The 23,525-nt window shown below is 35.0% G+C and overlaps 1 protein-coding gene across 2 annotated transcripts; it reads left to right on the top strand.

Moving 5' to 3' along the window:
- The first annotated feature begins 26 nt into the window (after window positions 1-26).
- LOC129800521 (roquin-1) lies at window positions 27-23,525 on the top strand. Of its 2 annotated transcripts, none has more exons than XM_055844975.1 (5): window positions 27-137; window positions 1,027-1,189; window positions 12,394-13,568; window positions 16,561-18,100; window positions 21,952-23,525. In XM_055844975.1, the coding sequence occupies exons 2-5, from the start codon at window positions 1,028-1,030 to the stop codon at window positions 22,192-22,194; spliced, it is 3,120 nt and encodes a 1,039-aa protein (XP_055700950.1). In that variant the 5' UTR covers window positions 27-137; window position 1,027; the 3' UTR covers window positions 22,195-23,525. The 2 variants fall into 2 exon arrangements, with proteins under 2 accessions (XP_055700950.1, XP_055700949.1); XM_055844974.1 differs by having other exon boundaries at window positions 27-452.

The raw sequence follows: 23,525 nt of genomic DNA, 5'->3' as shown, positions 1-23,525 counted from the left end.
GATGTTCGAAAAATAATGGTTGAATTTCGAATATTGGTTAGTTTGTTCGCCGCCAGGGGCACTCAGCTGTCACTGTTGCTTAGAAAAATTTTTGTAGGAAAAAAAGGTGTAAAATGTGACGCGAGAATAATATCAAGGTGAGAAAAATCCTGGTCATTCGCATCCTCAAACAAGTGTCTAGTGGGTGGTGGTGAAAAGTTTTTGGTTGGATAGGGGGGAAAGGGTGAAAAGGTCAAGTGAAAATTTTCCTGTCTAGTTGGCACTTGGAAAGATGTCAAATGGAGGAATTTCAACGTCGACGAAAAAGTTCAATGGAGAGAAAAGTTTTCTTTTTGTGTGCAAATGGTGATTTTCCGCAGTTGGTGCGATCGTGAGTGGTGTCTAGAGGACTTTGGTGTATCCGTTGAGGTATTTCCTTGGCCAGGACGGGCTGCAGAGCTCAGTGAAAAAAGGTAGAAAGTGGCTGGGGAAGAGAGAAAGAGATGGTCTCATGGGGGCAAAAGTCTCTCAAAAGCTGGTGATGTTGCACATTTTTTCAGGGATAAAAGTGGTTAATTTGAGTGTTCCAGGAGGGTCCAGGGAAATGGCCAAATAGACCATTGGATGTGCAATTGAGACATATTATGAAATTTCTCCGCGCATTTCTCTTGCAACACGCAATCGGTCCCCTGACGAAGTTCCCAACAAGTCTTGAACTTGTCTGCCTCTTGTCTCAAGTCAATTTTTAATTTATCATCGTGCAGTTAGATAAAAGGTTTTTCTCTCTCGTGAGAAAAATTTAAAAAAAAAAAGAAAGAAACAAGACGTCTCTCAGGAACAAAAAAAAGCGATTTGCGTCACGAAAAGTCTGTGTATTCTTTGCTCTCTCGGGAAAGTCTTCAGTGTGTGAGTGTTGGGGGCTTTTTTTCTTGTCTTCTAAAAGCTCTCGCTGGGAAAAGTGTCGGGGAAGCCCACTAGTGTCCCCGGAAAGAGAAAAAAATCAAGTGAATAGTGCTCTTCAAATGGATCTTGTCTTTCTTGTTGCAGAATGCCGATTCAGGCGCCCCAATGGACAGAATTTCTGTCCTGTCCAGTTTGCTGCCACGAATTCGCAGCCCAACTACGTCCTCCAATAAGTTTAGGCTGTGGCCACACAATCTGTCGAACGTGTCTGGGTACACTCCATCGGAAACAGTGCCCATTTGACCAGGTAAGTCTCAACAAAAAAAATTCCCTTTGACTTATCACTTCCGGAATCCCCTCCAGACCAAAATACGTCATCACTACAGCTACTGTCTATGTGGCAAAGTATATATTGACTCTCTGGTCAAAAGCAATTGCCCTCAGAGACACAATTTTCTCCCAATTACAATTTTCTTCCCTCAAATTGGGGGAAGATGATCTAATCTTGTGCCTTGCAATTGCATCCCTAGAGATTTTTGACACATTTGGGGGCGATGACCATGCAATTAAATCCTTTATTGATTTTTCAATTCTTGACCTCTCTCAGGGATTTTTCCACAAAAGATCACCACAGATAGTGCAAAAAATACAGATAAGGGAGAGCGGGGCTTAAGTGGTCACTAAAGTTGTCATACGGTGTGAGCTTTTTTTTTAATTCATTCAAAAAATGCATTTGAATGTTCCAGTCTTAAAAATAGTAAAACAGATTTTTTTAATGGCTTTGGGGACACCTTTTAGATCAGGAAAATTTCATGATATTGAAATTCAAATCCCTTTCTTTCTCACACGTTTTGTATATGTCTATCTCATTATTTCACACTCTTCTTCTTCTGTTAAACATCACGGCAAATTCAATTTAGCTCAAAGGAATTTAGAGTGCGAAAGAATGAGACAGACATATCGTCAGTTAAATCAGCATTTGTCGTAACATAATTTTTGCGATTTTTGGATATATACATTAGGGTGTTTCAACTAGGAAAAAAATTTTTTGGCACTATTCTGAGGGTGCTCTACATGATGACATAAGAAAGTTTTTCTTCTACGACCATATGATCAGACGTCGTTTAGAGGTGGCTGAACGACTCTCTCTGTAGTGTAAAATCCGGTAAAATCAGAAATTTGTTCTACAGAGAGGGTCGTTCAGCCACCTCTAAACAGCGTCTGATCATATGGTCGTAGAAGAAAAACTTTCTTGTCTCATCATGTAGAGCACCCTCAGAATAGTGCCAAAAAAATTTTTCCTAGTTGAAACGCCCTAATATACATGTTTAGAATCGGCGTAATTTCGTTTATTAAACGGATTAAACGCACTTGAGAAAAAGAAACTTTTATAAGCCCATTAAAAATTATTTTAAACAATTTAATTAATAAAAATTTATCAGAATTTGTCGTAACTTCCATTTTTGGGGAAGTTACGACAAATTTTCATACAAAATTTTCTCTAATCAGGATGTGCCGTAACTTATTTGCTCGTTTGCGTGGCTTGTAAATAAATTTTATGAAATAAAAGCTTTTAGGGACAGGAATAAGAGTTTAATTGATTAATTTAGTCAAATAAAGGCGCTTATTATGACTAGTCATTGAAATTGATATAATGCATTTTTGACAATTGTCGTAACTTCATAGATCTCTATACATTGGAATAGGAAGTTACGATAAAATCTTATTGTGTTTCATCGAACATATATCTCAATATCTCAGCTTTTAAATCATTTTATAAAGATTTTCACGAGTTAACTTACAGTTTATTAGTGCTACTTTTAATATTTTGACTCAAAAGTATCGCATTCGAGGCTAATTTTTTAGAAAAATAATGCTGAACTGAAATGTTGTCAAAAGGAAGTTACGACAATTCTAATTTAACTGACGATATGCAAAAGTTGTGAGAAAGAAAGGGATGTGAATTTCGATTTCATGATCTTTTCCTGATGTACCGGAATCAATATGACTCTGACACACCTTTTAGATCAGGAAATTTTAATGAATAATTTATCAACAAATAGATCAAATTTTGATATTAAAATGATTCAAACACACAAATTACACATTTGGACTCTCACCAGCGACAATTAATGTGAATCATATTAAAATCTTAATGTGCAAGTGTGATAACACAGTTAGATATATTGACTCTAGATTCGTCAAAACAATTGTCCTACAATTTAACGCGGGAGTACCTAAAAAACAAATTTTTATTAACAATGCAAAAATAACCATTTCGTCGCCACTTTTCGCCAGTTCTGTAACCACTTCTCGCCACCCACTTGGAAATATTCAAACTCGATTATTTTGGGCAATATTATGCAAAGAATACATTCAGCATTTCTTTTTCCTCATGATTACCTTATTAGTACTCACATTAAATGACTTTTCTTCACTTTTATTTGAGAAATCAAATTATTACACTATTGCAAAAAGTAAACAAAGCAAATTTGACAACTGAGAATCTATGAAGTGAAGCTAGTGTCGCCTATTGAAAAGCTATATGGCGACAGGTGGTGAATCAATTTTATAATAATACCACTTTCCGCCATGGCTCATTTTTATATAAAAATTATATAAAATGAAATATCAACTAACTAAATACAAATTTTATGTATTCGCCGAATGTAATTAAAAGTTCAATAGGCAAGTTGTTTATTCAAAAATTAAATTTTGTTCGATAAAAGTTTCATGGCACTATGTTTGGTAAGAAATATTGGATTCGATGCACTTGCTTTAAATATTCCTCTAAAAAATGCTCAAACATTTAAATTCAAAAAAAAAAAAATAGTGTTTTTCGACTCTATACGTAGCAGCAATAAAAATACAAGTAACTTTGCGGCTTATTTCTTTTATAAATCGTGAAAAATAGCGATTTCAATATACGTGGCGAGAAGTGGGGCACTGGCGAGAAGTGGTGATTCCACCCTATGCGAAACTTTTAAGAAAGAAAGAAATAAATGTGTGCCCGACCCGAGCTAAATTAGGAAATTAAAAAAATTAAAATATTCAAAGAATGATGCATTCAAAGGCAGACCCTGTTTCCCCTATTATTTAAAAGAATGTTCTTATTTTGTAAGAACTTCCTTAGAGCTTAATATGAAGATAATCATAGTAAAAAGAAAAAAAAAATGATTGGCCCTTTAACCCTTTAAGGACGAGAAGGCAGAAAAATCAGTTTTTCTAACTTCTTAAGGCAAAACATAAATTTAGAAGGTCGTAGAAATTTTTTTGGGACACCGGTGTCCCAATCACCCTTAAAGTGTTAATTATGATCGGATAACCGATAATTCACAAATAAAACATTCCTTACAGTCGTCTAGAGTGATGACTTAGTTCTAGAAAGTCAGAAAAATGATTTTTTAACCCCCAATTTTTGACAATTTCGTCCTTAACCCTTTAAGGACGAATGGGACACCGGTGTCCCAAAAATAAAAATGAATTTTTCAGACTCTAGTTAGACAACAAAATATCTTTTAATTAGTCAAAAAAATTGTTTTTGGTTTGGGGACACCAGTGTCCCAATCATCCTTAAATATTTTTACTAAGGTGCTCAAATTATTTACATAAATTCAATATAAAATCCATTAATTTATATAGTTTGACTGTCTAAGAAAAGGATTTGTTACCTAGAATTCAAATGAGAAAGCAGAATGAAGAAAAATATTACCAAAATCAACGCTATGTAAAATTTTCTGGGTGAAATTTCGGGCAAAAATTTTGCATAATTTTCCACAAAGAATAGAAACGAAGTTTCTGTCGAGCTATTATTCCCACGTCATAGAAGAACTAGAATAAAGTAACCAAAATCAATTGCGCAAAATAAATTTACTAAATTCGTATAGTCTAGCGTGGTGCTTCAGACTCTGTAGATACGGAAGACTAAAATTAATTTCATGTTATTCTGAGATAATTACTAAGTTGAAAAAGTTAATAAAAAAAACACTACAAAAACTCGTGTTACTTTTTTGCAAATTAGTTGTCTAAAATCTCTAAAATCCAATAAGAATCGTTTTCACGAATTGGAGTTTTACACAAAAATCGACCTAAGAAATGATCTATTTAAATTGAAGATAATAAAGGATGACACAGCATCCCATGCTTTGCAAAATACTCGAACTCGTGACGTCGATGCTACTAGGGGAGGCTGGGAATGTTTGGGATATAGAGGTATGTAATTGGGTTGGAAACAAGGCGATTTTTCATTGATTTATCAAAATAAAAGGGATTAAAAAGACTTCACAATTTCAGGCGGTATTATTAAGAAGTATCTTCTTGATTAAAGACCTCTCTAGATAATCTCTAAAGTAAACTCATTTGTGAAATTTTTCGGTTAAAAAAAAAACTGTTCAATTTGTATTCCATATAGCCCAGCTTTTCCCTATATTACACAAAACTCCCCCCATCTCAAAGTATACTTTCCGCGTTGTTAAGAATTTATAGCGGTACTCAATATGTTGATGAGGAATGCGTGGAATACGGTAGAGTCACGCTAAAAAAAAGCCAACAACAAATGTTTATTATTGTACTGGACAAATGGGATAATCCGATGGGGAAGCGATAGTTTTTGGATTATTCATAACTTTGGCATATCCTGAAGCCAAATCCATCCGGATGATTTATTTTTTAGTAGTTTGCATTTGGGACAATATACAACAGCAATCTCTTTTAATCAATAGAGAGGTGGTACGACTATGAAATTATTTGCTATTATTTTGACTATATGGGTGAGAGGTAGAGGGATAGTGATTAAATGATGTCCGGGGATTATTTTTGTGTGTTTATTGCACATGATAATTTGTGTATTGACAATTTTAGACGGGGATTTTATGGCAAAAAAGAAAATTAAACAAAAATATATAATTCAGAAATGTTGCAGTTGGTTTTATGCACGATGAAATTCCATTAGAGATACTACAAGCTTTTGGACAACTTCCAATATAGGATGCTCAGGCATGTGAAGAAAATTTATTAGTTGCAAAAGAAACTTGGGAGAAAATTAGCAACTTCTAATCAAATTCTCAAAATTAATTCCTATAATTAATTTCTGTTTTTGATTGGTTAAGATTTTAACATGAAGTTTTATAATGCAATATTTTATTGAACAATAAAAAATAGCGGGTATATTAATTATAAAAAATTATAAAAAATATTATGATGCATAGGGGGAGTGGGGCACCTTTGAATTTGGAGCAGCTTTGAAATTGGAATTTTTCTCCTGCTTGTAAATTGAATTGTGCCATATTATAACGCAATTTAGCTTCTCCATCTGTTTGTTCAGGTAAATTATATCATGATAAGGTTCAATTTAAAAATAGGAAAAAATAGTATACGTTTGTACTTTTTTCACAAACATTGTTCGTAATGGCTACGGCACACCTTTTAGATCAGGATAATTTCATGAAATCGAAATTCGCATCCCTTTCGTTCTCACATGTTTTGCATATGACTATCTTATTCTTTCGCATACCAAATTCGATTAAGCTAAATTGAATTTAGCGTGATGTTTAAAAGAAGAAGAAGAGTTCGAGAGAATGAGATAGACATATGCAAAGCATGTGAGAAAGAAAGGGATTCGAATTTCGATTTCATGAAATTTTCCTGATCTAAAAAGTGTGGCTGACCCATAACATAATAATTTGTCGAGCATTTCACTGATACAAATAAAAGGATCAAATTGATCCATATTTAATCTTTTCGCAAAGGATAGATCAAAATTCAAACTTTGAATGCACATTTAACATAATAGAATGTGTTAATTTGATCCATTCTTTGCTAATTATGATCCTTTGCTTTAGTACTTTTACAAACGTTTGTTCGTAAATGTTGGTAAACACACAAAAAATTCTCGTAAAATTTTGTCAATTGTTTCTTAACTTTTTGTTTGTCTGCCAAAAATTTACGAACAAATGACAAAATTTAACGAACATTTACGAACGAACACTGGTAAAAATAAAAGGATTCAATTGATCCAAATTTGATGCTTTTGCAAAGAATGGATCAAAATTCATACTCTGAATGCACATTTATCATAATAGAATGTGTTAATTTGACCCATTCTTTACAAAAGAATCAAATTTGGATCAATTGAATCCTTTTATTTTTACCAGTGAATGTTTGTAAAAGTACAAAAAATGTTCGTCAAGTGATCATGTTACGAACAATGTTTGTGAAAAAAGTACAAAGTTTTATAAACTTGTTTGTGGGATATACGATTTACGATCATTTCGTAAATCTCCAATAGGAATTTTCAAACATTTACGAATTTTTTTTAAGGTTAAGCCTAACATGACCTACATAACCTCACATTCTAAAATTAACTTTTAGTTTAAATAATAAGAATGAACATGATGATATATTTTGAAGTCAATAACATAAGTTTAACTACGTTAAACTTCTTCATCACGCTTTCTTCACTGTTTTTTAATTTTTTTTTTGTAATGTTTTTGGTTATGTTGCACATAACCCAATATTCTACAAAAATTAAAAGTCACGAAAATGACGTAAACAATATGCCAAATGTCATAATAAAAGTACAAAGGGAAATGTTTGAAAAATTATACGAAAATGTTAATCTTAAGTGAATGTATGCATTTTCATAAATCAAAATCTCAATGTTGAGGAATTTTCCATGAATCAAATTTATTGCACTATGACTGTATACAAAGTGTTCTTTTAGATAAAAAAAAGCATCTGCTTTTCTATCTTTTATCATATATATTTTTTTTAAATTCCCTTTCTGGAAATCGAAAACTTGCCATACGAAATACAAAGAAATATTTAAAAGTCAATGCTCTCTTTGTATGATAAAACATTATCATTTCAATTGAAATTTCTGAAACTCAGCACAATTTTCCTTAAAAGCTTTCTTGCACAAAAACTAGCTAATATTATATGTAGATAGATAGTTGTCAGTGTTTCGTTGTGCTTATCTCAACGACTTAATGTATGTGATAGTAAATCTATTGCAATTGTGAATTGCAACATAGTTGGGTGGGATTGCAATTGGAAGAAGATTTGCTGGCAATTTCTCAGGGAAATTTATGGGTATTTTGCTGTTGCCTCTTTGGATTCAGAGTTAAAAAGAGGAATTACCTGAGAGAGTGAATGGCCATATATTTGAGCAAATTGTCTCGGTGCTGTGAAGGCATGAGATTGGCCATTCATATGGGATTACAACAAGAACACTTTAAAATAAGAAGAACAGTGAGAAAGGGAGAGAAAGTTTAGCTGACGTTGCAGAACTAATTTACTGAAAGAAAAATTACACAAATCTTTCACTCTGATGAATCTCTCTAAAAATCCTCATGAATTTTTAGATGAGATTCTTATTTGTTGCACTTAATGTCTTCTCTGTGATAACTGCTGAACGCAGTCTCTGAGAAACCTCAAACGCCTCAAACTATGAGGGGAGTCCGAACTCGGTTCCCCTTAACCCTTTAAAATTAGAAGCATTGAAAAATAATATGCCGGCTACCAGGTCACGAATATATTCGACTGAATATTTTCGAAGAAGGAACGTTGAAAGAGAAACCCTAGAACGATTTTTGCCAATTCATTTTTTTTTCTTACAACGATTGTAACTCCGGTTCTAATTGGCACAATTTTATCAACAATAACTTATATGAAAGGTCTTCGAATTTGTTATACCACCTGTTCAGAACATTCATTATAAAACGCGTCCCTCTGTTCGAAAAAAAACACTTCAAAATAACCATGTTTATAGGAAACATAACCAACAATTCCCAGCAACGAAAGTTCCCTGTTTGAACACCGTTTAGCAAACGCGTTCGGAACAGGGTTCGGTCCAATGTAAATCCTTACGGGCTGGGAAAAAGCGAACGCGGTTGAAGCAATAGTTCTCTTTAATGGCCACCACTGTCTGAACATTTGGGAGGCCGCCACCGTCGCGACAGGTCGAACAGGGAACTCTTTCGTTGCTGGGTTAATTCCCAACGCACAGTAACTTTTGTTTGTAAACGTGTTTGCAAAATTTTATATGAGAGTGAGCGAGATGACTAGATCTAGATCTCATTCACTCTCATTGACATGTCAAAGACGTGTTTACAAAACAAAGGTTATTGTGAGCTAGGTATATGGCTCGTTAAAAAAAAATATTTTGATTCAAATTTTCTAATGGCACCGGCACACATTTTAGATCAGGAAAATTTAAGTCGAAATTTGAATCCGTTTCTTTCTCACATGCTTTGCATATATCCATCTCATTCTTTCGTACTCTTATTCTTTTTTTAAACATCACAACAAATTCAATCTAGGGTAGAATCACCGTAACCTCACCGTATTTCGTTAATTCACGGATTTTCATTACAATTCTTACGGAAATTTTCCATTACCGTATTACCTTATCTTATACTCGGTGGCACTATGTGAAAATAATATAAGAAAATTGAAGAAATAAAACGAAAATTCGATAAACGGTGAGCAAAAAAAACTAAGAGATTTTAATCGTAATAGTTTTTTTTGCTCACCGTGACAGAAACAGGGTAAGTGTGCCAAACACTTCTGACTGACACACTGTGACATTTTTACGTCTTTGTTTTCTCGAAAATCATTCTTAATACATTTTAAAATGAATAAAAATATAGACATAGCATTGGTGGCCTATTCCGGCCACTTTTATTCACATAGTTCCTTGCCCTTCCGGAAGTCTTCCAATGTCTTTTTCAAATCATTTCGTTTGTCCAAGCGACATATTTTGTTATTTTTTGCATTGCATAATCTCTAGAGTATGGAAAAACTAAAAATTCATGGATATTCGGACAACAAAAAATGTGACCTAGATTGCAAACTGGCCGAAATTTGGCACACTTGCCCTATGCAAAACTTGTGCAAAAGAAGGGGATATGAATTTCGATTTTGTTAAATTTTCCTGATAACTCAAGAATTCCACACATGAACCCACCGCAGATTTCCATGGAAAAGCTAGTTTTCTACTTTTTTTAAATATTAATTCTCCATTTATGAATTCGATAATTTCGTTAGTGAAATAGGCAAAAGGGGTCTAGTTTTCACTGGTTCTGTTCAATAATAACCTTTCGAAGAAACAAACCCACTTCAAAGCCAAGCCAAACCTTTTCGAAAATCCACCTAAAGGCAAATTTTTGAAACTCTCACTCGCACCTGTCAGCTTTTTAGTGGCCGAGAGCAGTCGACTAGCATACACCGCAGATTCTTGAGTAGGGGGAGGCTTTGAACTTTCGCACACAAAAATGATGTTCAAGTTCAGTGATTTTTTCTGACTACCATACAAACCGTATGGATTCTCCAAAATTTTTTAAATGAAAGTGGTCCTTTCTATGATATTAAGCTTCATAAGTCATTTGTAAAGTTGAAATACATCATGATTAGGTTTTCCTTTAAAAATTGGAAAACGGTTCAATTTCAAAGGTACTCCAATTCATAAGTGTCCCACTTCCCCCTTTCCGCTTTTAGCTGAAGTCGATCTAATTTGATTAATATAGAGTTTGTTGAGCGCGAGTCTACTGTAATTTTAATTTGTTTTATTGACATTTACTGAACTCTTAAGGCACTATCAGGAAAAAGACTAGAAGGTGTCTTCTATACGGGGGGATTTCGAAATGCACCCCACTGTGCTATGCACCGGTGAGTCTCGGGAAATCTCCCCTAATGGTTCATTCCTGAGATAAATTTTCTCCACCCTCTGTTATAAATTCCCCAAGTGTGCTCTAACTAAAATAGATAGTCTGGAAGACTTTCTATTTTATTTCGAAACGTTTCGAACGTCAATCACACACAGTGTTTTACAATCAAAGAACTTGTTTAAGAGTGGTAAAGTTAATATTTATGTCTAGTGACGAACACTTTATAAGGAAGATGAGATGGGGCAACCATCCTCTACATCAAAGCCGTCCTACCGCAGGATTTTATGCCAATATTGTTGCTAAATTAAGAAAATACCCTAAGGGAGCATCTAAACGGGGGGATTTTATTTCGAAACCGCCATTTTAACACAAAAGTCCCCCATTTAGCTTTAGACCGGTGCATTTTTGCCTATCTTTCGGCGCTTAAAATCTCCCTCTTCCAAAGCTCAATTTGTTTATGTTCGAATATTCTCACATTCCAAGCGATTTCAAATATTTTTTTTTTGTTTTCAAGAGATGTTTTTTTCTCGTGAACTATTTTCAAAGTTATCAAAAGTCGAAAAGCAGGTGAAACAGGGACACGGTATCGATCACTCTTCTGAATGTATCGTTTAATCTTATTAGAATATGGTCGATTGTTAAATAGACATCCTTAAATAGAAATAAAGAAATAGTCGAAATAGTTAAATAGAATAAAGTTGATTTATAGAAAAATAAAAACTTAGGATATTTTCTTCATTTAGCAACAATATTGGCATAAAATCCCGCGGTAGGACGGTTTTGATATAGAGGATGCGTACCCCATCTCCTCTCCCCTTAACTTTACCATTCTTTAACAAATTCTTTGATTGTAAAACATTGTGTAATTGACGTTTGAAACGTTTCGAAATAAAATAGAAAGTCTTCCAGACTATCTATTTTAGTTAGAGCACACTTGGAGAATTTATAACAGAGGGTGGAGAAAATTTATCTCAAACATGAACCACTAGGGGAGATTTCCCGAGACTCACCGGTGCATAGCACAGTGGGGTGCATTTCGAAATCCCCCCGTATAGAAGACGCCTAAGTTTTTATTTTTCTTTAAATCAACTTTATTCTATTTAACTATTTCGACTATTTATTTTTTTATTTCTATTTAAGTATGTCTATTTAACAATTCGACCATATTCTAATAAAGATTAAACGATACATTCAGAAGATTGATCGATACCGTGTCCCTATTAGGTGAGATTTCATCTGCTTTTCGACTTTTGATAACTTTAAAAATAGTTCACGAGAAAAACATCTCAAGAAAAACAAAAAAAAATTATTTAAAATCGCTTGAAATGTCAAAATATTCGAACATAAACAAATGGAGCTTTGGAAGAGGGAGACTTTAAGCGCCAAAAGATAGGCAAAAATGCACCGGTCTAAAGCTCTATGGGGGATTTTTGTGTCAAAATGGCGGTTTCGAAATAAAATCCCCCCGTTTAGATGCTCTCTAAATGGCGCTGTGAATTGTTTTATTATTTTTTTAAATAGACGAGAAATTTCAACAAAAACTCCTTCCAACAATTTTGAAACATTTTGTAATAGAATGGAAAATTCTATAGGGCTTTCAATTTTAGCCGAGACACATCTGGAGGAATTATAACAGATGGCAGGGAGATTTTATCTAAGTCGCAAACCATTAGGTGATATTTTTTTATGCATATTAAAAGTAGTAAAAGCAGCATTAAAACATTTTTTGTGGAAAAATTCCAAAGACGGGCTGACCAAAAGAATCTCATTTACCTTAAGCTAAAACAAATTATTCATGGTTTTTTTTTCTTTCTTTAAAATGCAATCGTAATGCTGATTTTTCCAGACAACAATAACAACGGATTTAGACAACTTACCAATAAATTATGCTCTTCTGCAACTCGTGAGCAATGCACCACAGTTGATAAGTGAGAGTGATGTGACGTCACCGAGTGTGCAGTGCCTCAAGCCAGATGACTTGGCATGCTACAATGTGGCAAAGAAGTGTATTGAGGAGTTGGCATTGTATCTTAAGCCATTCTCCACGGGAGGTAGCCCAACAAATTTGCTCTCGCGCCCCATGCAACGAAAACTCGTGACACTGGTCAATTGTCAGTTGATCGAGGATGAGGGTAGATCGAGGGCATTGAGGGCAGCAAGATCACTGGGAGAACGTACGGTGACGGAATTGATACTGCAACATCAGAATCCCCAGCAACTCAGTGCAAATCTCTGGGCTGCTGTAAGGGCTAGAGGATGTCAATTCCTTGGTCCGGCAATGCAGGAAGAAGTTCTCAAACTAATTTTGCTAGCCCTGGAGGATGGTTCGGCACTGTCCAGAAAGGTTTTGGTGATGTTTGTGGTACAGAGATTGGAGCCACAATTTCCTCAGGCGTCCAAGACGAGCATTGGGCATGTTGTGCAGCTACTCTACCGGGCTAGTTGCTTCAAAGTGTCCAAACGCGATGGAGATTCATCGTTGATGCAACTGAAGGAGGAATTTCGGACGTATGAAGCCCTGAGGCGAGAGCATGATGCTCAAATTGTTCAAATAGCCACAGAAGCTGGCCTAAGAATAGCTCCGGATCAATGGTCAGCTCTTCTGTACGGGGATACTGCTCACAAATCTCACATGCAGAGTATCATAGATAAATTGCAAACTCCTCAATCTTTTGCACAATCTGTGCAGGAGCTGGTGCTGGCACTTCAACGAACCGGTGATCCGGCCAATTTGTCTGGGCTGAGGACACATCTCAAGAGTCTGGCTGCCATTGATCCCACAGCCGAGGGTACAGTGCCAACGTGGAAGGAGGTGGCTGAGGCCCTAGAGGCTGTGCGTCAGGTGGTGGTGGGACTCGTGGAATTTGTCCAGCACTATGGCAATCGGAAGTTGCAGGAAACGACACATTCAACTCACAATACCAAATACAAGATCAGCATGTGCAGAGATCTCACGCAACGTGGAACGTGCCCAAGAGGCACAAATTGTACTTTTGCCCACTCCGAGGAGGAACTAGAAAAGTAAGTAACACATTTTTCCCCTTTTTCACTTGGGTAATTTTCTGTGTATGTAGGGTGTCTCCTCTCTTGTGGCGTCTGAATTATTTGGTTGATGTGTCTGTTTTTGAATTAATCACAATCGGATCGATTTCACACTGGGAACATCTACTTCAGAGTTGAAAGATTTTCTTTTCTAGATTAAAGATGAGGATTTTAAAAAAAAAATTTTAATATAGGGTAAAATGAGGTAATTTGGAACCATTTATAATTTGGCACATTTGAGATTTTCTCACTGTTTCAGAGATTCAAAAGCAAGAAAAGCTGTTTCTTTTCTTCTTGATTATATTTTTCTTCTATTTTGCGGTCTTTGTATTCTCTTTGCTCATCTGAAACAATAAGAAAATCTCAAATGTCCCAAATTGTAAATGGTTCCAAATTACCTCATTTTACCTTATGCCTTATTGCAATGTTGAATTCTATATTAAACAGGAAGGAATTCTCAAATAGGCTCCGCCCATTAATAATTTTAGGACACGACCCATGGTGTAAAAAACTAAGAAGGTGTGCTCACTACATAAATAGAGAGTGACAACACGATATCATTTGTCTCTGTCTTCTGGTATTTGAATTCTGTTTCTAACGACATTTTGCTGTCAATTTGAGTGGTGTGAGTCGAAACATTTTCGGCGGCGGAAAAGCTAAATTGCGCCGGCTTTTTCAATAAAAATGATTTTCAAGGCATTGTAATTAAATTCTGTTATATTTCAACGTATTATCATACGATTTCTCTTCGGCATTGCATAAACGAGCAGTAGAAAATAAAAATCTGCTTAGCAAAAAATTCGAAATGGTCAGAAAAAAATGAATAAAAATGGTCATTACATAATTAAATAAGACAGCAAAAAGTTAAAATAAAAGGCAGTAAGAAATTAAAAGGGGTAGTAAAAATTAAAAAAATATATATGATCAGTAAAAAATTGAACATGATCAGGAAAAAAATTGAAAATTGGTGAGCAAATAAATTAAAAACGAGTAGTCAAATAAAAAATTAAGAATGAGCAGTAAAAATATTCAATTTGTGTAGTAAAAGGTTAAAATTAAAAGTGGTTAAGAAAAAAAATTAAAAATTTCAAGTAAAATAGAAAACCAGGTTAGCAAATAAAAATTGGTCAGTATAAAATTAAAAATGATCAGTAGAATTATTCGAAATGATTTAAAAAAAATCAAAAATTGTTCACCAAAAAATTAAAAATTATCAACGTAAAATAAAATAATGGTGAACACAAAAATAAAAATGAGCATTAGAAAGTAATACTCGAGTTGATCAGTTAAATAATAAAAAGAGTGTTTCGGCTCCAAACAGCTGAAAAGCCGAAGCTAGAGGAAGAGAATAATCCGAATCCCGTCAGATTATTCCCTTGCTCTGGTGAGAACTTCCTGGGGAATTCTTCCACTATTTGGACTGACTCTCGGCTGTTTTCACGGCCTCTAGTAACGGCTCTTTCGAGCCAACGGGCTTAAGGCAGTAATGCCTCCTTGTGTAGGCTACCCCCGGGGGTGCCTCGAGAGAGTTTAACCAAGGTTAGAAATAAATTTCCAACCTTGCAGTCCGGCAAATGAATGCATCTAGGGAAAAATTCCTCCAGAAATATTCTCAAAGCCTGCCCTAGGTCTTAAGGCTTCTTGAAGAGAAGCCGCTGTTTCCTGGCAGTAGGGAGCCAATTGGCCGCTGGTAATCCTTAGGCAATAGGATGCCGGTGGTCTTGGGCCAAAAGGGAGATACGATTTCTCTGGAACTAGCACTCTCGTGCTGCTGGAAGTCAAACTCAGGGATCTCTATCGCAATCTGATTTATTTAACAAAAATTAACCCTATTTATACAAAATCATTTTTACCCCACTTAATTACTAAGGTGAACTCTGTGAACCCATATAATGCGTCATTGCAAAATTGCACATTCTTTATTTTGCTGACAAAAAATGCTGATCAAGAAGTGAATGAACGGGTGTCATTAGCACTAAGCATAATGACCTAATTTCAATAAGAATTTGACAATTTTCAATCTCTAATATCATAAAAACTACTTGTTAGAATGGTAGCAAATTGATATCAGATAGAGTAAAGGATATAGAAAATAGGATGGGAAAAGTTTAGGATCGTTTAGCATCCTAGTTTCTTCAATATTTGCCGTTAAAGTGCAAATTTGTATACTTCGTAAAATGACTCGATTTAACCAAAACTAAAATCCGTATATTAGTTAAACTATTCGTCTCTAATTGAAATGACAGGACATTCCTAGTAGTAAAAGTATCTAAAAATAGTGTAATAGTCCTTAAATCCTTTAAGAATAAGTCATTGACTTAAAAAGTAGGGGTAACGAAAACCCTTGAAAAGTCTTGGTGAAGCCAAAACTGTCCAACTTTTGTGCTGAATTATTCGTATCCTTTTTAGGATGTGAGGACTTATGATGAATATCCCAGCGATTTAACTATTCAAAAGTAGTTCGATATGAATTAAAACCCATTATTATCCCTCAAAGATTAAAAAATCCTAATTTGAAAATTATTTGTATGAACGTGCATGTTCATCTTGAACACTCTCTAAATACCATTGTTAACATTTCAAGTGAGTTAGAACGATTAATTTTATTTTTATTTTATTTATTAATTTTATATTTATTTTCATTATAAAAATTCATCTTACTTTTAACCCTCGTATTTTACTAGTTCTAAAAGGGGCGTGGCCTAAAGTTATTTTTTGACAAAACAGGTTTAATTCTACTTTGCTGTATACCAGTAAAAATTTAATGTTGTGTGATGTGAAAATGAAATGTGAAAATTGTACTAAAACAATCTTTATCTATTTTCAACAAAAACGTTCAACTCTGTTTTTTAATAGACACAGATTTTATCAACAAAAATTTCTTTCGATAATTCTCTTGAGGGATTTTCTGTACGAAAAAAAAATGTAAAAGAAAATCATCATCAAGATTGTCTGTCTGACTTTTTTTTAGATATCGTGCTAAGACACGAAAGATCAACGCCAAAACCCCAACGACGACAATAAAGGATCAAATGGAGTATATGGGAGATGGGATGGGTCATGTTGGGCATCCGTACATGGGGCCAGATGATGTGGTGTCCCCAATGAGATTTGCCGGATCCAAGGCACAGGCGGCTGCAAATTTGATTGGGGGACAACCACCATTTGTGGACAAGATGAACAATGTGATGCATCATCCGGGTGTCATTACCAGTCCCATACCCAATCCAATGCCAGGGAATGTAATGTCAGCTCCAATGTCTATGACCCGAATGCCCTATGACCATCATCACTTTGGCAGCATGAGCTGTCCTCCGCCGATGCCACCGCCTCCGCAGGGGCATCAGGGAGGCGCTGCGGGTCCACAGGGAATGAATAGGGGCTTCCTGAATCGTCCGGTTTCGGCTCAGTCGCTGCCTCATGGGAACTATTCACAGATTTCCCCGTCAAATCCTCCTCCGCCACCTGTTTATCCCAATCAACCTCCTGCACCACCTCCGCAGCCGCCTTTCTCAGGGCCAGAGATGTATCCGGGAATGCCGCATGGGGCTCCGCCTCCGCACAGTCCGCAGCAGATGCAGTTCTCGCCGCATGATTTTGTGGGAAAGGGTGGAGATCGGTTGGAGGTAATGAGGCAGGGAATGTTCTGGGAACAGCAACCAGGTGGTCCGTATGCACCAAAATCGCATCCACAGACGCCGCAGCATCGAGTCCTGGGGCCACCGAATCCTCCTGGCGGCGGTGGACCACCGCCGAATGTCATGAAAATGAGCCCCAATTCGATGTACATGAGCGGACAGAATTATGTCAATAACAATTATCCGCCGGCTGCAATGATGAATCGCAACACAATGGCCGCCAATCAGGCCATGGAACCCCCGAGGAGACCACCGGAAATGCTAAAGGACTATCCGCCTCAAGTGCCGCCGGGAAATAGTGTTCAGAAGTCTCCGCATCATCATCATCATCCGGCTGTGACGTCACATATGCCAACGGTTGGAGGAGGAGGAGGAGGAGGAGGTGTCAATGGAACTGGATTGTATCCTCATCACAATCTCAAGGATGACATCTACTGGAGTAGCAGTAGTAGTGCATCTAGTGCCAACAATCCTTCCTATCACATCGAAGCAGCTGTAAGAGATCCCTTCGTACGATCCGATTCTCTGCTCACGGATGACGAATATGTGCCATTTGAGGCACAACCGTCGAGCAAATTTGGTCCAATTTCGCGCATGTCCACAAAATCTCAGGCCAATTCCTCGTCAGGGGGACATCATTTGTTCAGTGATATTGCCGCTGGACTGCCCAGGACGCCATTCAGTGGTCCAACTGGGAATGCATTGACAACAGTTCAGTGGATCAATAGTGGATCGTATGCAGGGCATCTCGATGGGGCAGACTTCAAGAAGGAGAAGGAACTGGAGATGAATCATATTGAGAAGCAATTGGCGGAATGTCGACTTCAGGCAGCCAATGATTTGCCTCCTTTTGACCTTTCACTCAGCCTCAAGGTGAGTCCAATTACAATTTTTGTTTTTTTTTTAATATCTTTTATAGCATTATATAGAGAATATTTTTTTATTGAACTTAAAATTTTACTGGTGTTTCAGATAGAAGATTTTTCAGAAAAATCCAAAAAATTGCGAATTTTACGTCTTTTTCATAAAGGTTTTAGAAACTATTATCCTCGTGCAATTATTATAAATTTTGTGCTATTAACATAACATTAGATACTCTTTCATTTGGTAAAAGTTTTAAAATGATTGCATTTGTTTTTATATCAAAACTAAAAAACTACTTAAGAAAAAATATACCACATTTTTGCGCGGAAAATGTTTGAGAATGCTCTGCCCTGGTTTGGACGAAATGTTGGCCTGGACTACCTCTAAAACATACCCGAAAATCATTGAAAAAGACTGGACCAATTTTGAGAAAAGCCGAAAAAACATTTTTAGGGAATTTTAATTATTGAGGATGAAAAATTATTCAAAAATCGGTACTTAACCCGTTCATTACCGATGAAGATAGATGGAGCCGCGTTAGAAATTGCAATACCTTTCCAAAAAAATCCAAATTTATCCAAATCGGTTGAAAAATAAGCCTTCCAAAGTGGTTGACCTTTGACCTTTAATAATTTAAAATGTCGAATTTTCCGGTCATAGGTATGTTTGGGCGAAATGTTGGCCTGGACTAGCTCTAAAGCATGTCCAAAAATCATTGAAAAAGCTTGGGCCATTTTTTTGCAAAATTGGAAAAACCTTATTTTTGACCTATTTTTGGGGGCAGGGGGCGTATGAAAGGGGAGGGGGAAAATAAAGAAGTTGGGTACGAGATAATGTCATTTGAGGAGGGGTCATCGAAGACTGGAAGTCGATATCTCTTACCGTTTAAGCTCCAGAACAGTAACAAGTTGAAAAAAGTCGATTATATAACTGCTCTCTTTTTGAGTTCGAGCAGTAAAAAGACTATACAATATAAATATATTTATTAACACATGATTAAGTTTGAAATCAATTTAAAAAAAAGCGAGCAGCACAAGGATTGTTTAGACGCAGGAAAGCTTATTTCATTATTTCGCAAGTTACAAGTTTTTGAAATTGATTCTTGATTAGGAGGAAGAAATATTTTCAACAACGTATAAATATCGTTCGAGTTTGCCACAATCCAAATTTGCAATAAATGAATCGCACCTCTATAAGCTGATCTAGGCTTATCACTGGCTTTTTTATGAAATGTCTGTTCTTAAGTGTTTCTGCATTATCGACTTTTTCAATTGACAATTGAATTTTCACATATTCCGAGTTGCAAGCACTCCGGGTTTCACGCATTCCGAGGTCACCTGTAAAGAATCCCAGCTACCATAGAGCGGTCCTCAGACTAGAGGTTTAGCCCAGTTCCCGATGGTCTCAAAATCCTAAATTTAACAATATTTAATAATAAAATTTAGCAATTTTAACTCTTTCTGGACCGCAACATATGCTGCAATCCAATTTCACATTTTTTTTATCAAAAATATCTAAGCTCAGGAATCAATTGGGCTCCTGCAAAAAATATCTTACATTTGGACATCCTTATAGTTTGTAATCATCCACAAGAATCGGAATTTTATCAGTTCTGACTAATAAAAGAAAACATTGATTTTCACAAAATATTCATATGCTGCTTTGGGTACTCAGAGTCCCAAAACAGATTAAAGAGTTAAAACTCTAATTTCAAAAAGTCTCACTGATGGTTAATCTTCTTACTATCTATTTTCTTAAAAAAAAAAAAACGAAGTCCCCGCAGAAATCACTAATGCAAGGAGACCGACAAGTAGCATTAGAGGGATAATAGAATCATAAATTATTCCTGAATTTTCTCTGTTTCAGTCGGTTAGATAAGTAGCGATTAATTTAAAATTCATGTAGCCTTTTTGCTATATAAAATCATGCTTTCTCAACTGAATAATAGATTTTATAGTTGTTCTAAAAGTTAAAGCTCGATGGTTTTGTTATAATTTCGTCAAAAAATTCTTTTCTGTGGAGAATTTTTTGCTTGTATCCTTGCAAAGTTAAATGAAGCTGAGAAAAGTATCATTTTCTTCTTAATTTCTCAAGTGTTTTTAGTAAGTTTTTTCGCGATTAAAGTATATAGGGTATAGTTGGAAGAATCCCGGACAAAACAACTTGCAAACTCAATTAAATAATTTCCAAATTAACTCTAGAATTGCATAATTACTGCATCATTGTTAGATTATCAAAGTTTACAGTTCAAACTTCCAAAGTTATCTGTAAATGCCTTCTGAAAGATTTTTAGGAAAAGTTTTGAGTTGAGGTGTTCTTCCCCATTAATTCTTGAAGCATTACTAATAATCTCTCTCTCAATTTTCAGAGGTAAAATAATGAAAGTGCGATTTTCTTTAGCAAATTATTCCAAAACTCAAAAAATAAGCAAAATTGTGGTAGAAAAACTCAGAGAATTATGGTGCTATTCCAATGAAAAATGAAAAGGATAAATCTTTCTCTTGAACATTTTTCTAGCACAAGTAGCGAAAAATTTCCATTTGGAGCAGGTTTTGAATTAGTTTAATTTACCCTATCCCTTCTCTCACACTCAGTCACTCGCGTCATCGAAGCGAGGAGGACGCCCACAAATCTATGGCAATTTTCGTGTAACATGTTTCACTTTTTTAATTGCAGATTACGCTTCTGTATAAAACACTCTTAAGTTGATTCTTATTTGATGTTCCTTATGAACTTTCCCCACCGAAATCCATCTCGACTGAAGTATATACCTTAACTGTAAGACGAAATCACTTACACGAATTTGTTCCCGACAATGGGAACAAAAAGATTCCCCATATGAGTAACAATTTTGTTCCAAAAATTACCTCGTCCACAGACACCGAAAATTTTTGGAACAAATATGTTATAGATGTAGGAATAATATTGTTTAAAAAAATGTACCAATTTGTTCCTGATAGTGGAAAAAAACAGCCGAGTGCAACAAATTTTATTCCAACTTTCAGGAACAAAATTGTATAAAACGAAACCAACTCAAATTTGTTGACATTCGACCGTATCAAAACGGTTCCAAAAGAAAACTATAACAAAATTTTAACTATATTTCGTAACAAAACTGTAAAGAAAACTTTTTGAAATAAACAAATATCTTCTCTAGGTACAAATTGATTCCAAAATAAATTTGTTCCAAGGAAAACTTGTTCCAATATTTTGGACAGTGTCCAAAAGTTTTTACCTTGTATGGCTTAAGTTCTCTAATTCCTTATCAGTCAAGATATTTTTTGGCAAAATATGACTTAGTATTGGACGTTATGGTCAAATGATCCAGTTAATTCTGAAAAATAAATATTTATTGCTATTTTGAAATTTGAGACTTTCGGGAACTGGGCTAAACCTCAGGTCTGAAGCCGACCTTAGATGTGAAACCCGTATAAGTCACGAGTTCGAGCATTTGGCAAAGTATGGGACACTTTGCCACCCCTTTAATATGAATATGATTATATACACTGATGAAAAAAAGAGGGTCCGATTAACTTTTTTTCCTCATAACTTTAACACTTTTTAGGTGTAAAAATATATTAACAATTTTTAATGTTAATATTACACCTTTTTAAGGGTAAAATTAACATGAAAAGGGTAATTTTAACACCCAATACACCTAAAAAGGGTAATATTTACACCGATTTTGGATCAATACTGCAGGGTAAAATTAACATTTCCGGAATGTTGTTTTAACTTTTTCGGATTTCTCTCAGTGTAGAATGCAGTATTCTGCTTTGTGAATATTCATCCTGAGACATTGTTTATTGTCTTTGAAATGTATCCAAAAATTTTCTCTGTCTTGCACATGAATTTTGCAGCCAAAAGCATCATCTGTGTCAACATCAGTGCCTCCAACGACTACATCTCTGCTGTGGTCTACCAACAATGGCTCTGACAATTCCAAGATCCTCTGGGAGGTGCCAAAGGAGGAGACCCCCACGGAAGAAGATGAACTGGGGGTGGCCAATGGCATCTTGGAGATGGAGAAGCGCCTCAAGTCTGACTTGGAGGATGATGAAATGCTCTGGTCACATCCTGGGGAGGCATCTTCGCCCCATTAGAGAGGATTTTCAGCAACAACAACAAAAAAAACTTAAGTATACCAATTCAAATTTTTAAGACAAAACACATTTTTCCCCCAAAAACAGAGACAAAAGACAGAAAGTGAGAAAGAGAAAGATAAATGTGAAAATGATAGTTTATTGTGTGAGCTAGACGAAATATTTCTTTATTTTACTAAATCCCTTTTTTTTTCATAAAACACCATTTTTATTGGAAAACTTTTGACACTGTGCGTACGATGGAAAAAGTTTTCTTTGCAAAAGCACGATACAAGAACTGATATAAAAAAAACTAAAAAGTTTAAAGGAGAATTATTTTGAAAAAATTCGTTGAAAATTTGAGCGCCTTCCGGAAAGCTCAAAAAATTGTTAGGGTGTTAAAATAAGGGAAAATTTTGTGTTTATTTTAGGAAGAAAAAAATGAGAAAAAAACAAAATAATCAATTGACAAATGTAGGAATTTTCTTTAAAAAAAAACATCAATTACACATCTTTAGGAGGAAAACCAATTTATTAATTTTATATTAAAGTTAATCTACAGTAAATTAAATAACCATTTAGACAAGGAGATAAAACGGATAGAGCGAGAAAGAAAAACAATTAATGAATGGTTGATAGATGGGAATTAATACTCAATAGTGATTTTTTATTGTTCAATTTCGTTATTATGTTTCTATTTTATGAACCTTAATGTATTTTTTTTTCAATTATTTATTAATAACTAGCAATTGCGTGTGGAGTTGGATTTTTTTCGGCGTTTCTTTTTAAATTATTATTTTTATCTCCATTGTTTCTTCAATTTGTGAATTGAAACGAAGAAAGTAAAATGTGTAGTGTGTTATTTATAAATTTATCATCTAAAAAAAATGTGCCTCTGTGAGTGATATCTTGTTGAAATTAAAACAGATAAACTCTCGAGAGAGTATAAAGGAGAAGAATGATGAGAAATATATTAGAGATTGAATATTAAGTTATAATTTAAAAAAAAATAACATCTTTAAGACAGATGAAATAACGTGAAGATTAAATTGCAAGAAAATGTTAGTGCATTTTTTTTCTAATGGAAATATTTTTCGTTATCACAATTCAATTGCAAAGCAATTTTTATTGACAATGAACTAATAAGGAAGACAGAGAAATTAATTATAATGTTTTTTTTTTCTTGAATTTAATAACAGAAAGAATTTTTGGGTCTTTCTGAAGTGTGAAGTAAAATTGGCTCGATGCGCTTTATTTAACAATGAGATTTAATAATTTTTGTTTTGTTCACCAACAACACTGTTAGACGAATGAATATGAAGGAATGTGTATAAATTATTTCTTTGCTTCTT

This window comes from Phlebotomus papatasi, chromosome 2 (genome assembly GCF_024763615.1).
Source record: "Phlebotomus papatasi isolate M1 chromosome 2, Ppap_2.1, whole genome shotgun sequence".
Taxonomy (NCBI): Eukaryota; Metazoa; Arthropoda; class Insecta; order Diptera; family Psychodidae; genus Phlebotomus; species Phlebotomus papatasi.
The sequence above is the reverse complement of the archived record's forward strand: the minus strand, read 5'-3'. Positions and strand labels throughout refer to the sequence as shown.